This window comes from Ctenopharyngodon idella, chromosome 23 (genome assembly GCF_019924925.1).
Source record: "Ctenopharyngodon idella isolate HZGC_01 chromosome 23, HZGC01, whole genome shotgun sequence".
Lineage (NCBI taxonomy): Eukaryota > Metazoa > Chordata > Actinopteri > Cypriniformes > Xenocyprididae > Ctenopharyngodon > Ctenopharyngodon idella.
In genome coordinates, this window is record NC_067242.1 from 13,220,983 (window position 1) to 13,237,004 (window position 16,022).

Genomic DNA, 16,022 nt, shown 5'->3' on the forward strand with positions numbered 1-16,022 from the left:
GGTTAAATTGCTGTCTATGAAGGAGTGAGAGAGCTCTCGGATTTCATCAAAAATATCTTAATTTGTGTTCCGAAGATGAACGAAGGTCTTAGGGTTTGGAATGACATGAGGGTGAGTAATTAATGACAGTTTTCACATTTTGCAACAATTTGAGAAATTGAGAATTGCTATACAGTATATATTGCTTTAGGTGAGTGTACGGTATGTATGTGGATAAAATTGAATATACTATGTGATAATATAGTTTACATTTTGCGTGAATATAAACAATCATGGAGCTGAGATTTGCTATATAGTGTATATATTGCTTTACATGAGTGTACTCTATGTATGTGGATAAAGTTGAACTATATATCCAACTTTATATATGGGTGATAATATAGTTATATATTTGGCGATATAAACAATCATGCAGTTGAGATTTTCTACATAGTATATTTTGCTTGAATAGAAAACAATAAAGCATAGCTCAATTATATCACTATTAACTTCCGTAATTCCATCTCCTATGGATATGCATGTCTTTATTACCAATACATTCCTGTTTTTCTGCTGTTTTCTCATTGCCCCTGGAATTTTCTTTGCTTAGCTTTACATTACGTAGTGGAATGAGGGGGCGGAGTCAGCATTGTGTTACTGTTTGATTGACAGCTCTCTTCTCTTTTTTTTTTTTTTTTTTTTTTTTTCTGCCTCAGGGCCTGCTGAAGTTCCCATGATGTCACCAAACGGTTCCATTCCACCAATCCACGTTCCTCCTGGCTACGTCTCCCAGGTAACCAGCAGGAATGGGTCAGGGCTGTGCGTCAGGGTGGCGAAGCCTTTCTCGCACAATGAGGATGTGATTTCACTCCTCACATGCGAATATCCCTTTCTTAGAAACACACTCACAAAGTGTGGGTCCAGTATATAGCAACCAAACAAACCACAGATGGACATGCACAAAATTCCAAGTTAGTCATCTTTACTGAACGGTGTCAGGCGAGAGTTTGCTAAAGGTCGGCGGCAGTGACATTTCCGTAGAAAGGTCAAAAAACTCTTGCCGAGAGGGCAGGGAAAAGGGTTTGAGTTGTGAGTGTAATAAATCAGTGGGGGGGCTATAATGGCACAAAGGTCAATTCGTGCAAATATGATTCATTAGCGAATTCCAACCGAATGTGAAGGGCAGGACCAGCCCATGTTTGGTGAGCTGCCTGTTTCTTTCTCTCTTTTAACTTTCCAACAAGATGGAAGCTTTTTAGCATGAATGCATCAAAATGAAGTGATAATAATACTCATTAGCTGTGTATTTGATGCTCTGTTGCCACAAAGAATGAGATGTAGTTTTGTTGCACAAGCATGTGGCCTCGTAAACTATTTTTTTCTTGTTAGCTTTATCACTTTTCTTAACCACTTCACAAAATTCATATAAAATCAACATACATTATTGTTAGAGTCAGTAAGAACAAACAAAGTCTCTTATGCTCACCAGGGATTGCATTTATTTAACCAAAATACAGTAAAACAGTAATTTTGTGAAATATTATTACAATTTTTTATTATTTTAATATATTTTAAAGTGTAATTTATTCCTGTGATGGCAAAGCTAAATTTTCAGCATCATTACTCCAGTCTTCAGTGTCACATGATTCTTCAGAAATCATTCTAATGTGCTGATTTGCTGCTCAAGAAACTTTTCTTATTATTATTAATGTTAAAAACAGTTGTGCTGCTTAATTTTTTTGTGGAAACCATGATACTTTTTAGGATTATTTGATGAATAGAACAACATTTATATGAAATTGAAATCATTTGTAACATTATAAATGTCTTTACTGTCACTTTTGTTCAATATAATGCATTCTGAATAAAAGTATTAATTTCTTTAAAAAAAAATCTTACTGACCCCAAACTTTTGACTGGTATTGTACATAAATTATACATACATTGGGTAATTAATGACAGTATTTTCATTTTTTTTGTAAACTATCCCTTTAATAAATAAATGTTGCATATTTTTTTCCAAAATGTCACTATTCTCTCTTGACAAACTCTAAGCTAACTGTTTTTTTGCCATAATTTTTAATTATGAATGTTGGCTGTACAGTTTATATGCATTTTATGTTCTGTTGATGAAGAATAGCTACAAGGCTCACCAGAAAACACTCATCTTCAGTCATTTCATCACTTAAATGCACATTGTATCAATTTATGAACTAGAAAGTAGGAACTTCACAGGGGGAAGTTGTAATATTGAAACACATATTATATGTTTTAATATTTCACTCTTTGAACCTAGAAAATACTGATTTCCCACAAGGCCCTGCAGATCCAAACAGTTGTTTACTCCAGTAAAAGCATAACTGAGCACTTTGGTTTCATTTCTGCTGTCGTCACTGACCTCACTTTCTAACCCTGAATGACCAAACTGACTTTAGGATCACCCTGGGTTAAAAGATGCTGTCAGTGGGTTGATTTCTCCCATGTGAACTGTACCAGCAGGTCTGTGATTCCTGTAAGCATCTTCCATTCCTCCACTGGAATGTATTGGATACCTGTTCCATTAGAAGGCCTTGTTTACTTTTGCATTCCTGCCCTTTGTTTAAAGTGGCACTGAACGTCTGTGGTTGCCTCGTAACTGTTAGCACATTATATCCGGTGACGAGATGTATTATTTGTCGGGTGGGGTTCTAATGGCTGACATCAGAGCCTGTGTAGTTAGGAATTGTTTGGCTTGAAGTCTGTGCGTGTTTGTATTTTCAGGTTCTCGAGGACAACACAGGCGTGCGGAGGGTTGTGGTGACACCTCATTCTGAATGTTTCCCCCCCAGTTACTCTCCGGCTCTGTCCCCGAGCCACCACATTCACCCTCCGTACCTGACGCACCCACACTTTATTCCTGCCTCACATACGTCATACTACCCCCCAGTCAGCCCCGGTGACGTGCCCCCACACCAGTTCTATCAGCATCGACTGCCACACATCTACCCGGAAGGTAAAGCTTCATAGTTCATAGCAGTCTTAAAGTTCCTGGTCTTACTCAGTTATTTAAACATACTTGAGTGAGGATGGGCAACCATGACTTTGTACTGAATCATAACACTGTCCTAACCAGGCTCAACATGAAAACAAAATACCACACAAATCTATGAAAACACAACCAATCCAAAGATGCATTACAGTTTGAACATGCTTGATTTCTCATGGTTTAAAGGACCTTTTTTCTTGTTTTCTTGTTTTAAATGAAAAAAACAACAACTTTTTTTTAAATATATATATATATATATATATATATATATATATATATATATATATATAATTATATAAATATGAATATATTTATATTTTATATAAAATATTGTAATATATAAAATGTGCATTTCTTTACTAAACTAAATTTTCAATTTAATAAACTAAAATGTGTTTTTTTTGTTGATACATTCTTGCACAAAATTAGTTTTGTAAATTATATATTATATTTTGTAAATTATATATAATTTATTTTGTGTGCATATATATATATATATATATATATATATATATATATATATATATATATATATATATATATATATATATATATATATATATATATATATATAAATTAATTAATTTAAAAAATATAGGATATTTCTATAAAACAAAATTTAAGCTAGAATGTATGTTTTGATTTATTTAGCATTTTTGTGGTCATGTGTATGAAATCCTGCACAAAATTAGTTTCATAGACTAGAATATAAATTGTATATTGAATATAAAATGCTAATATTATATACACACACACACACACACACACACACTGTATATACTGTACATACTGTGTGTGTGTGTGTGTGTATATATATATATATATAAAATTTAAAATATATGAATTTCTGTACTACACTAAAATGTAAAGCAAAATTAAGCTAAAATATAAGATCATTTTGATTCATGTAACATTTTTGTGCTCCTATGTATACAACACTTAAATTATCCTTGTAGAATATAAATTGTATGTTGAATTTAAAATATATTAGTAATATTAAATATATATTTTATAAAAATGTTTTTAACATTTGTACTCATGTTTATACAATGCTGCACTTTTACTTTGTGACATTTACTTTGTACTTTCTATAGTGTAATTATGATCTTTGTCTTATCTCAGAGATCATCCCGCTGTATAACGTCTCCACTTTCATGGGTCATGAGGAGTACTGTAAACCTCCACCCAAGAAGCTTAAACAGCCAGTGGAGCGTACAGGTCTAAGTCAGGTGACCAGCTCACTGTCCAGCAGCTACAAGAACAGCACGGCCTGCACCACCACAGCGAACGGCTATAGCAAGAGCCACAGCAGCTCTGGAGGAGGAGGAGGAGGAGGAAGCCCTGGCAACAAGAGGCCAGATCGAAGAGCCAGAGGAAGCCCCAAACACACAGACGCCGAGCCACAAGGTGGGCTAAGTTGAATTTAAAAGATGTCTAATTTAAGAGACATCTTGCTGATTTTGTTCTCATGTCTCTCTAATGTTTTCATACATGTGGAAACAGCTGAAAGCAAAAACAAAGGATATTTCCAACATCAGCTGGACTCAAATAACAGCAGTCAGAGCTGCTGACTCTTCAAAATGAGTCAACAATCTTGTCCACATCTGTTCACTTTAAAGCCTCATGAAGCTTTATGGGTCCTCTCCTCTAAGCCTTTGTTTCTGAGCTTTTATATCAGTGTCAGCACTTACTCTTTGGCGTGACACATACACATTGGATAAACAAGAGATAGTACAGGAAGCAAGTAGGAATGTGGAAGAGTGCCCACTACTGGTGCAATACTGTCAATCACTTGAATCGCATAGGCTGTGTTTGGAATAGTTTGTATGCTACTGTTCAAAAGTTTGGGGTCAAGAAATTAGTACTTCTGATCAGCAAGGATGCATTAAATTGATCAAAAGTGACAATAATGACATTTATAATATTACATAAGATTTCTATATCAAATAAATGCTGTCCTTTTGAACTTTCTGTGCAAAGAATCCTGAAAAATCTTTAACAATTAAAAAACAACAACAATGTTCTGAGGAAGAACTGGTTCTTGATTCCCAACCTTAGTATACAGTATTTATTTAAAGTACAGTATGTAGTATACAGTAAGCTTGTATTTCATTGTGATTTCATTCCACATAGCCGAGGATTCCAATCAGGGCTGTTCTGGGATCAGATGGTAGATGAATGTGCAACACATGTAGCATCAGATGCAGTAGATTCCATATTCTCCATATCATCATTTCCTTTTCTTTCATCATTCCTTTTGAAAACAGCTCTCTCAGTCTCGCTGTTTTCCTCTTTGTTCTTTAATGTCTTATCTTACCCTGGTCTTTGTTCTTGTGAACCTTTGGTTCCCATGCCTCTGTGTCTGTGTGTGTAAAAGAGAGGGAGTGTGTGTGTCTGTAGTCGGTCCATGGTGAAACCACTGTGCGTAATTAGACGCAGATCTCTTCCTGTCTGAAGTGACAACACAAGGCTGGTCCGTGTTAAAATGCACAGGGAAAAGGCACTGCAAATTAAAACGAGACGGGAAGATGATCTGTTTCTGTGGAGAGTGTCTGAGAAGATGCTCAGATCTGGCTGAAATACATGACGTCACAAGGACTTTGAAGCTGTAGCTACTCATAGTTTAAACTCGTTAAAGTACAGTCAAGCTATCATTTGGAAAAAATGGCTAGCTACACTAACGTTTAAAAGTTTAGGGATGGTTTTGACAAATATTTAAACATTCTTAAATCAAGATATTTGCTTGAAATGGAACATGACTGATATCTGAATTGAAAATGATAAGAATTTAAAAATATATGTGTATATGTACAGTGTATTGTATATCTTTAATATAGAAAACATTTAAAATAGTCGCAATTATGAGGAAAAAAGCTTCCGTTGGTAGACATGCACTACTGTATTACAAAAATGTGCAACGTTTGTCAGCTTTCTACTGAAAAATGTAGTTTGTAGCATAACTGTATTTACTCCTCAAATTTTCCAACACTTTCGTGACTCTTTATTTGAATCCAATGAGTAATTCAAGAGCACTTTGACCTATTTTTTTTTTTTTTTCATTTTTAATCCATACATGGAGTGGAATCTCTAATTTTCCACTCTCTTTTCCCCATCTCACCATTAAAATAAAGAATCCACAGAAAACATCCTCTATCTCCCAGTCCCAACAAACATCTTGTTTGGGGGAAAACCATGGAGGTCAGTGTGGGGTCATGTTGCCATGACTTCATCGCAGTGATGACTCATTGCAGGAGCCCCTTGGGCCCCATAAGAGCCAGACCTATGAACCTCACTCGCCCGACAGCCACTTTCCTACCCAGCGCAGGCCCGCTCCAACAGCTCCATCCATCAGGATGTCTCTAATGCCCCAGATCTGTGTCTCTGTCTGCTGATACTGAATTTATGTTCTTTGTGTTTCTTTCTCTTTCCAAACAAGCATGAAAACGTTACAGACACACACAAACTCTGATTTATGACTGATAGGAGACGGCCGGCTACATTTAATCTCTTTTCTGTGCAGATCATGATGTGGATGCGAGACGAGTTCAGCCTGTGCCATCAGGAATGGACAAGCCCCAGGTGGGTGATTCAAAACATGTCTTCTCACAAATCTCTTCTTGTGCAGACAGTTCAGGGAATCAAAAACTTTAATGTCGTAATTTCACGCTTTTGCCAGTGATTGCTTTATTTGTCCTGCAGGATTATCGCTCCACTGTAAATATTTTATTGCTTGCCAAGGTAAGCATCACTTAACTAGTGCTTCGCATTAGAAATATGAACAAATCCTGAGTATTATGATTTACATTTATGCATTTAGCAGACGCTTTTATCCAAAGGGACTTGCAAAAGAGGAACATAACAATTTGTCAAAGACACAACAATATTCGTAATATATAGTACCAGGTTTATTAGACAACTAGATTAGGAAGCAAGCTAAGAAATGCAGAGAAGAAATAGATGTTTTGTTTAATTTATCATTTAATTCATTTAATTATCATTTAATTAAAATATTTTTTTCAGTATTTGTTGATTCTGTTTGAGGTCAATTTGACCTTTGCAAAAACACACTGTAGAAAAAACAATAAAGCAAACTGAAGTAAACAACTAACCGCAATGTGCCTCTACTGTGAGTACGTCAGAGAATGTTAGCATGTGAGAAAATAAAATGTTTCCCAATACGCAATGTTTTTCATGGAGGATGGATTAGGTTGGATTTTTTTTTTTTTTTTAAATAGTGATTTCTGAAGTATCAACCTGATTTTACTATTTATATATATATATATATAATTTTTTTTTATTATACATTTATATTATATTTTATATAATATTATATATGTGAAAAATCATGATATAACATAATGCATATATATGATTCATGATTCCTCAGTTTGTTGAGGAGAGTTGTTCTGTTTCCCTTCTAAGCAGTTGAATGTATGTTTTTTGTGTGGTGGACAATAAATTTGGTTAAGAAATCATAATTTAAAGGGTTAGTTCACCCAAAAATGAAAATAATGTCATTTATTACTCACCCTCATGTCGTTCTACACCCGTAAGACCTTCGTTCATCTTCGGAACACCAATAATGATATTTTTGATGAAATCCGATGGCTCAGTGAGACCTGCATAGACAGCAATGCCACCGAACTTCTCAAGATCTAGAAAGGTACTCAAAACATATTTAAAACAGTTCATTTGACTACAGTGTTTCTACCTTAATATTATAAAGCGACTAAAATACTTTTTGTGCAGCAAAAAAACAAAATAATGACTTTTCAACAATATCTAGTGATGGCCGATTTCAAAACACTGCTTCAAATCTTTTGTTTCGATTCAGGGTGAGTAATAAATGACATTATTTTCATTTTTGGATGAACTAACCCTTTAAGTTGAGTCCTATCTCGGGATTGTCATAGAAAGGTGGGCTCTTTTGACTTGGCAACCACCCAAAACACCCTTGCAGCCTGCATCTAGCATCGATATAACGCCTGAAATGTAAGGATTGTAATTGTCTTGAGGTGGTCAGAATGAAGCACTTCCATTTACGTTCACGAGGGGGCAGCAGGAGTTAATGAATGACTTAATGGTTCGGCGGATCATTGATTAGTCACATAAGTATGTTTTTCTCCTCTCTGCTACCTCATTTCATAATCTTAATCTTTTTCTGTCAGTAGAAACACATATTACGTATGCATTCAAGGTTCAAAAGTGACGTTAACATACAGGCGTCCAAAAAAGCGAATGTCACAAATATAACACAAGCACAATAAGGTTATGTAAGGTTTTAAATTGTGAAACACTAGATATACTGCTCAAAATAAAGATTTTAAGCCATATGGGCATGTTTTCAAATGTTAGTGAAACATGTTCATAGATTTGATGAACTACACATGTTTTAACTTGAGGGAAACTGACTACACATGTCCACCTTTGGAGCAGGTATAAAGTAATTGCAAAAATGGTTTAAAAATGCAGTTAGTTCTGATAGAAGGTCTTATGTTATTGGTTTTCAGATATGGGTTAATGGTTTTATGGGTTAATGTGCAGTTACTTTATACATTTTTAACCCTTTACATTCTTTACACTTGGGGTGCCAAAGACCCCAATTCTGTGAAGATATTAGTTGCTTTTAATTGTCATATTTCTACACTACTAACCCCTGCAAAAACACTCTGTAGAATATATTTTTGAGATTACTGTATATTTATTTAATGTAGATTGAGTCTCAAAATAATTTTTGGAGACATTTTACCATTTAAGTGTCTTTTTTAGTGTTATCTAGATGATAACAAGGTAACCCACTTTTGTTGTGCTTCTTTCTGTTTCTGGCTTCCCTGATTGGTGCTGTGGCATTGCAATTTCATAAATGAAGCAATTTGCAGTGTCTTTCTTCATCCGTACCTGTGACGCTCAAAGATGTTTGTGAAGATACTACTTATAGCTCTTTCTTTCATCCTATACTAATACAAAATCACTTCATTTGAATGCCATGGCTGAAGCCTCTTCAGACACAGATGTTTTTGTTTTGTGAATGAGGAGTCTCTCTCCGCTCCGAGCAACTGTGAAGGACGTCAGCTGTCTGATGCTTCATTCACTGAAGACAAGCAGTAGTCTGCAGTAGCCTTGGCACCCGAATTAACTACTATTTACAGCTGCCTCGATTTATTGATGTACCTGATATCATAAATAATTCACAATTAGAAAGGGCCTACTACCGTTCAGCACTTTGTTTTGGACTGTTCTTATAGACTCTTTTCTAAAAAAGATGTTTCAGGCTTGTTTTCAGAAATGTTTCACTTTTGTTTATATATATACAGTGGCAAGAAAAAGTATGTGAACCACTTGCAGAATCTGTGAAAATGTTAATAATTTTAACAAAATAAGAGAGATAATACAAAATGCTTGTTATTTTTTATTTAGTACTGTCCTGAGTAAGATATTTTACATAAAAGATGTTTACATATAATCCACAAGACAAAGAAATAGCTGAATTTATTAAATTGACCCAGTTCAAAAGTTTGTGAACCATTGATTCTTAATACTGTGTGTGGTTACCTGGATGATCTACGACTGTTTTTTTGTTTTGTGATGGTTGTTCATGAATCCCTTGTTTGTCCTGAGCAGTTAAACTGAGCTCTGTTCTTCAGAAAAAATCTTCAGGTCCTGCAGATTCTTCAGTTTTCCAGCATTTTTTGCATATTTGAACCCTTTACAGCAGTGACTGAATGATTTTGAGATCCGTCTTTTCACACTGAGGACAACTGAGGGACTCAAACACAACTATTAAAAAAGGTTCAAACATTCACTGATGCTCCAGAAAAAAACATGATGCATTAATAGATGGGGGGTGAAAACTTTTGGAATTTGAAGATCAAGGTAAATTGTATTTAATTTGTCTTCCGGGAAACATGCAAGTATTGTCTGTTGCTTCCGAAGGGCAGTACTAAATGAAAAAAAATGATATTCAAGCGAAATAAGAAAAATTTGGACCTCTTCATCCTGTTCAAAAGTTTTCACCCCCCGACTCTCAATGCATCGTGTTTCCTTCTGGAGCATCAGTGAATGTTTGAACCTTTTTTAATAGTTGTGTTCGAGTCCCTCAGTTGTCCTCAGTGTGAAAAGATGGATCTCAAAATCATTCAGTCACTGTTGTAAAGGGTTCAAATATGCAAAAGATGGTGGTAAACTGAAGAATTTTTGGGACCTGGAGATTTTTTCTGAAGAACAGAGCTCAGTTTAACTGCTCAGAATAAACAAGAGACTCATGAACAACCATCACAAAACAAAAAAACAGTCGTAGATCATCCAGGTAACCACATACAGTATTAAGAATCAATGGTTCACAAACTTTTGAACTGGGTCATTTTAATAAATTCAGCTATTTTTTTGTCTTATGGATTATATGTAAACATCTTTTATGTAAAATATCTAACTCAGGACAGTACTAAATAAAAAAAATAACATGCATTTTGTATTATCTCCTTTATTTTGTTAAACTTTTGCACATTTTCACAGATTCTGCAAGTGGTTCACATACTTTTTCTTGCCGCTGTATGTGTGTGTGTGTGTGTGTGTGTGTGTATGAATAAAAAAGAAATAAATTTCAAAATCAAGTGGTTGATTTATAATAAAACTTAAATCTGTCTTTATTTTGGCTCCTCAGGTGTCTAATGTACAGTCCCACTCCGCACTTGTGTCGTGGACTTCTGTTTTCGTATCGGGATCATCTGGACGGGTCCCTTCCTGTAGTTACGAGCTCCAGCTCAAGGACAAGGGCCGTGATGGGAAATACAAGGTTGTGTACAGGTAAGGCCTTTTTTAACATTGTTTACTCCATTTCAGACACGAAGTCTTGACAACATTTTTTATTGATTTATTAGATCTGCATGATTAATTGTTAAAAGATCGCAATTTTGATTCAAACACCCACATGATCTTATACCTAAATGACAACGATTCGACTGTCTATTAAACCTTTGACGAGTACAGTCAATCACAGCGGAACATTCAAATGATCCAGAGAGAGCAGTTGTCATATATAGATATTAAACAGCTTTACAGTCTTTTCAACCACACACTGTCATTATTTTTGTCTTACAATAATTAATACTATCACAGAAGTACTGGGATAAAAGTTTATAGTTCGGATATAAACACTGATGTCTACGGTAGTGATAAGAATAGAGCAAATCAACTTTTAAAAGTAACTTGATACTTCAAATAAAAGTTGTATCAGTTACATTGTTAGACCAGTAGATGGCGACAAGTGACTGTTAAAAATTTTTTTGTCATTGAATTATTTATTCAAGAGTTTCGTTCAGAAATGCTGATTAATCCAGTGAAGAAACAAGTCTTTATGTGTGAGTCATTGAGTCATTTAAACCGATTTAAAAAACAACAATTCAAATTATTCAAAAATGTTTAAATAGACTTCAGCAATTCCTCTAGTAAATGACATGCTGTTTTATTTAGTTTTCTATTCAGAATCGTGGGAGAATCATGTTTTCTATTTTAAACAAAAATTGTAATTCTCAGTGTATTCAGGATCGTGCAGCTCTATGATTTATGTATTTTTGAGTCACTAAAGCTATTTTTTTATGCTCATTAGTAGAGTTATATAACAATCTTGTAATCTTCCCCGTGCAGTTAGGAAATTAACCTTATGCATGTCTACAGCTTTCATTTTTTTTTGGTCCCCGAAGCAAATCATAAAGACTATTATGAAGCTGAAGGAGGTTTTACTGATGCTTCATTAATCTACTCCCACAAACAGATTGTCACTTTTAATTTGTCTTTGTTTCAGTGGTGAGGAACTTCAGTACATCCTCACTGACCTCAGACCAGCCACAGACTATCACGTCCGGTAAGAATAGTGTTTCATATTTGCATTTATTCATCTAGCACACACTTTTAACCTGAGCGACTTGCAAATGAGATGAAACGCTCCATTAACTGAGCACTTTGAATTTCATGAGAGTGCTGAAGAGAGATGAATGACCTGATATCTGATTAACAAGACTACATTAAAGATAATGAATGTTAAAAAATGGATTTGTACTTAAATATGTGAATTTTTCAGATCTAAGGAGTGGAGTGGCACAAAGTGTTCTTTTTGTAATTACAGTGGATACAGCATTTAGATACATTCATTATCACTAAATGATTCATTTAAAATGGCAATAGCAGATTTTTCTGTGTGTTAGTTGAACGTGATGAATTACTCTTGACCTCATTTGGAAATTCTCACCGTGTGTGTTTTACAGAGTAAGCACAGTGTGTAACTCTGTCAAGGGTCCCAGTTCGGATGCGAGGGCCTTCACTACCCAGAGTGCCCCTCCTGAAACCCCTCTACCCCCCAGACTGTCCCATCGCACCAAGAGCTCCCTCACATTACAGTGGAAGGTATGTTCTGTATTATTGTGCTAAGTTGTTACAAACCGTTAAATCTTTAAGTACCTTATGGTAATTGATGGTGGAATAGTTTATGCTGTCTATTAGTAATTATTAATTAGTAGTTATTTATTGATCATTCTGTGTTGCATAAAAAAAATTAACCCTAGTCAATATTGACTAACTCTGTTTATTATATTGTTTAATTGATAATATATAATTCATAAATATTTCCTTTTTGTTAGACTTTGTGTCCTTAGTATTGGTGCATTTACATTTTTTAGTTTGAATAATAGATAAATTAATACTTTTATTCAGCAAGGATGCATTAAATTGATCAATAGTGACAGTACAGACATTTATAATGTTACAAAAGATTTCTGTTTCGAATTAGTTTCCATAAAAAATATTAAGCAGAAACTGTTTTTAACATTAATTGACAATAATAATAAATATTTCTTAAGCACTAAATCAGCATATTAAAATGATTTCTGAAGGATCATGTGACACTGAAGACTAGAGTAATGAATAAATTACATTAATATATTTAAAAAAAGAGAGAGAAAACAGTTATTTTAAATTGTAATGTTTCACAATATGACTGTTTTGACTATTTTTGATCAAATAAATGCAGCTTTGGTGAGCATGCTGTAAGAGACTCTTAAAAACATTTTTAAAAAATCTTACCTCAAACTTTTGAATGATAGTGTATACACTATATAATTGTTTTTATTTTTTTTTTATTTTTTATTTTTATTGCAGCCCCCTCTGGACAATGGCTCAAAAATCACCAATTATGTACTGGAATGGGATGAGGTATGTACTGCATCGCCTGTTTAAAGGGTTAGTTCACCCAAAAATGAAAATAATGTAATTTATTACTCACCCTCATATCGTCCTACACCCGTAAGACCTTCAATCATCTTTGGAACACAAATTAAGTTATTTTTGATGAAATGCGATGGCTCAGTGAGGCCTGCATTGCCAGCAATGTCACCATTACCTCTCAAGATCCATAAAGCTACTAAAAACATATTTAAAACTGCAGTTCATGTGATTACAGTGGTTCTACCTTAATATTATAAAGCGACGAGAATACTTTTTGTGCACCAAAAAAATAAAATAACGACTTTTCAACAATATCTAGTGATGGGCAATTACAAAACACTGCTTCAGAGCTTTATGAATCTTTTGTTTCGAATCAGTGGTTCGGAGCGCCAAAGTCACATGATTTCAGCAGTTTGATACGTGATCTGAATCACTGATTCGAAACAAAAGATTCGTAAAGCTCCGAAGCAGTGTTTTCAAATCATCCATCACTAGATATTGTTAAAGTCGTTATTTTGTTTTTTTTGCTGCACAAAAAGTATTATCGTCGCTTCATAATATTGAGGTAGAACCACTGTACTCACATGAACTGTTTTAAATGTTTTTAGTACCTTTATGAATCTTGAGAGGTGCAGTGACATTGCTGGCAATGAAGGCCTCACTGAGACATCGGATTTCATCAAAAATATCTTAATTTGTGTTCCGAAGATGAACGAAGGTCTTAGGAGTGTAGAACGACATGAGGGTAAGTAATAAATGACATTATTTTCATTTTTGGGTGAACTAACCCTTTAAATTAATTTGCTTATATCCTGTGTGAGCCATCTATCAATCAACTATTCTGTTTTTTTTTTTTTTTTTTTTTTTTTCCCTCTCACTCTCTCTCTCATTTCCTCTCAATTTCCTCATTATTTGCCTTCATTTTTTGCTATGGCTGCAAAAAAAAAAAAAAATCCCCGTCCCCATGGCATGAAATGTTGGTCCTGAGGAGACTAAGGCTTTACGCCACAGTCTGTCTACTTTAGTTATTTTCATTTACTCAAAGATTTTCTAGCTCAATAAGAGTTCATTAAAACTCCTCAACTGTGGCTGTGCAGCTCTCTGAAGATGCTGGCAGCAGTTCCTCCCTGCAGAATTCATTCTAAATATCTCTGCCTTTAACTTTAATTAAATTCTGACTCCTGTTGTTGTGACAATTAACACAGCTTCCAGCAGCAATTTTGTTCTTGTTGTTGTTCTTTTCATATAAAGAGTATTCTGTTCTGACACAGCGTGCGTGTGGCTGCTGCTGGTCTTTTCTGTGTTTTAAGATGATTATGTTGTTCTTGTCATCCTATTTGTCATTCCTGACTGCATCGTTTTATACTTGTTGCTTTTTCAGGGTAAAAAGAACAGCATTTTCCGTGAATATTACGTCGGACACCAGCGACACTGCAAAATAATGAAGTTGTGCCCTGCTGTTGGGTACACATTTCGAGTGGCAGCGCTAAATGATATTGGTGCCAGGTTTGTTTATTTGTCTGTATGTCATTTACAAAAACACATTTTTTTTTTTTTTATTTAAATTAAATTAACCAGTAATATCATGCTGTATGTTTTTGACATTTTATTTTAAATCATACCTAGTAACACATACCGTGTGTTTTTGATATTTATCACTATAATTCTGTTGTTCTTTTAAGTACCTTGGAAGTACTATCAAAATATCATGGTAAATGAATATAATAATCTATCAGCAATATAGTAAGATTTCCATCTGATACCACCATTTATCATGAGAGTACTTATTTTTTAAGGGTTGTTTCTGAGGTGTAGGTGAAATATTGGTTTAAATTCATTTTTTGCAGTAAATCATAAAACAATTTTTATAAATATATAACCCACCGGCATATGTGCTTTTAGTTGTATGCAGTTTAATAGAATTTTGGCCCTGTGGTGTTCTTGTGTTTAATGGCGCGGTAAATGAGAAAATTCTCCTCACTACTCACTGTGAGTGGCTGCAGTGCCATTTTACCAGGGGAGAAAGTCCAAACAATTCATAACTTTGTGCTTCTCGCACGCTTTGATGAGACACGGATATGTCGTATAATCTTTATAGGATGAGAAAGGATGGGATTTATTACTGTTTACCGTAATCTTTTCTTTTTCTGCAGTGGATTCAGCACAGAAGTCGTCTTCTACACCACAGGAAGTCTCCCACAGATTTCCTTGCCTCCACGGCTGGTACAGGCAGGTCCATCCTGGGTTACGCTGGAGTGGACACGACCAAACAGCTGCAGCGCTGAGGAGGTGGTCACGTACACCCTGGAGATGCAGGATGAGACCAAGGTGTTGAATTCATCCCTACCACCTGCATCCCATAATCCCCCTCTGTTGTCATAATTTTCACGGAAAACAGGGTTTCTCAGTGTTGAGGGAATGCGCTGGATGTCAAGTCTATTAGCTGTTTTTTTCTACCTCACTGGTTGCTTGTTAATCACCTTTGCCCCCAGTTGTCAGAGTAAATGGACACTTCTGGATCCATGATTGCTAATGTCTGTTCGGGCAGAAAATATTCTGAAAATATCATCCAAAACATAGACCTCTGTATGAACTAAATAAACAATAAATTGTAAACGTGTTCAGAATTCTGCAACAAATATTTTTAGGATTTTCTAGACTATTTTAAGTCGTAAAATGAGCAGGATATATTCAAATTTAACGAATGGCTTCGACAGCGGGTGCCTGAGCCCTCCCCAGCTCTACAGCGCCCCACAGTTTTCCCAATGTAAATCTGTGGTGAAAAATGGAACTGCAGCGCGCT

General features: G+C 35.0%; 1 protein-coding gene across 1 annotated transcript in view; it reads left to right on the forward strand.

Annotated features, from left to right (window-relative positions):
- fndc3bb (fibronectin type III domain containing 3Bb) overlaps positions 1–16,022 on the forward strand; it is a 67,921-nt gene that overhangs the window by 31,100 nt on the left and 20,799 nt on the right. The window contains exons 4-13 of the mRNA XM_051881737.1: positions 696–772; positions 2,740–2,971; positions 4,127–4,411; positions 6,525–6,583; positions 10,665–10,807; positions 11,805–11,864; positions 12,265–12,403; positions 13,154–13,207; positions 14,601–14,725; positions 15,373–15,547. Coding sequence (XP_051737697.1) covers positions 696–772; positions 2,740–2,971; positions 4,127–4,411; positions 6,525–6,583; positions 10,665–10,807; positions 11,805–11,864; positions 12,265–12,403; positions 13,154–13,207; positions 14,601–14,725; positions 15,373–15,547 — 1,349 coding nt within the window. The remainder of the gene's footprint in view (positions 1–695; positions 773–2,739; positions 2,972–4,126; positions 4,412–6,524; positions 6,584–10,664; positions 10,808–11,804; positions 11,865–12,264; positions 12,404–13,153; positions 13,208–14,600; positions 14,726–15,372; positions 15,548–16,022) is intronic.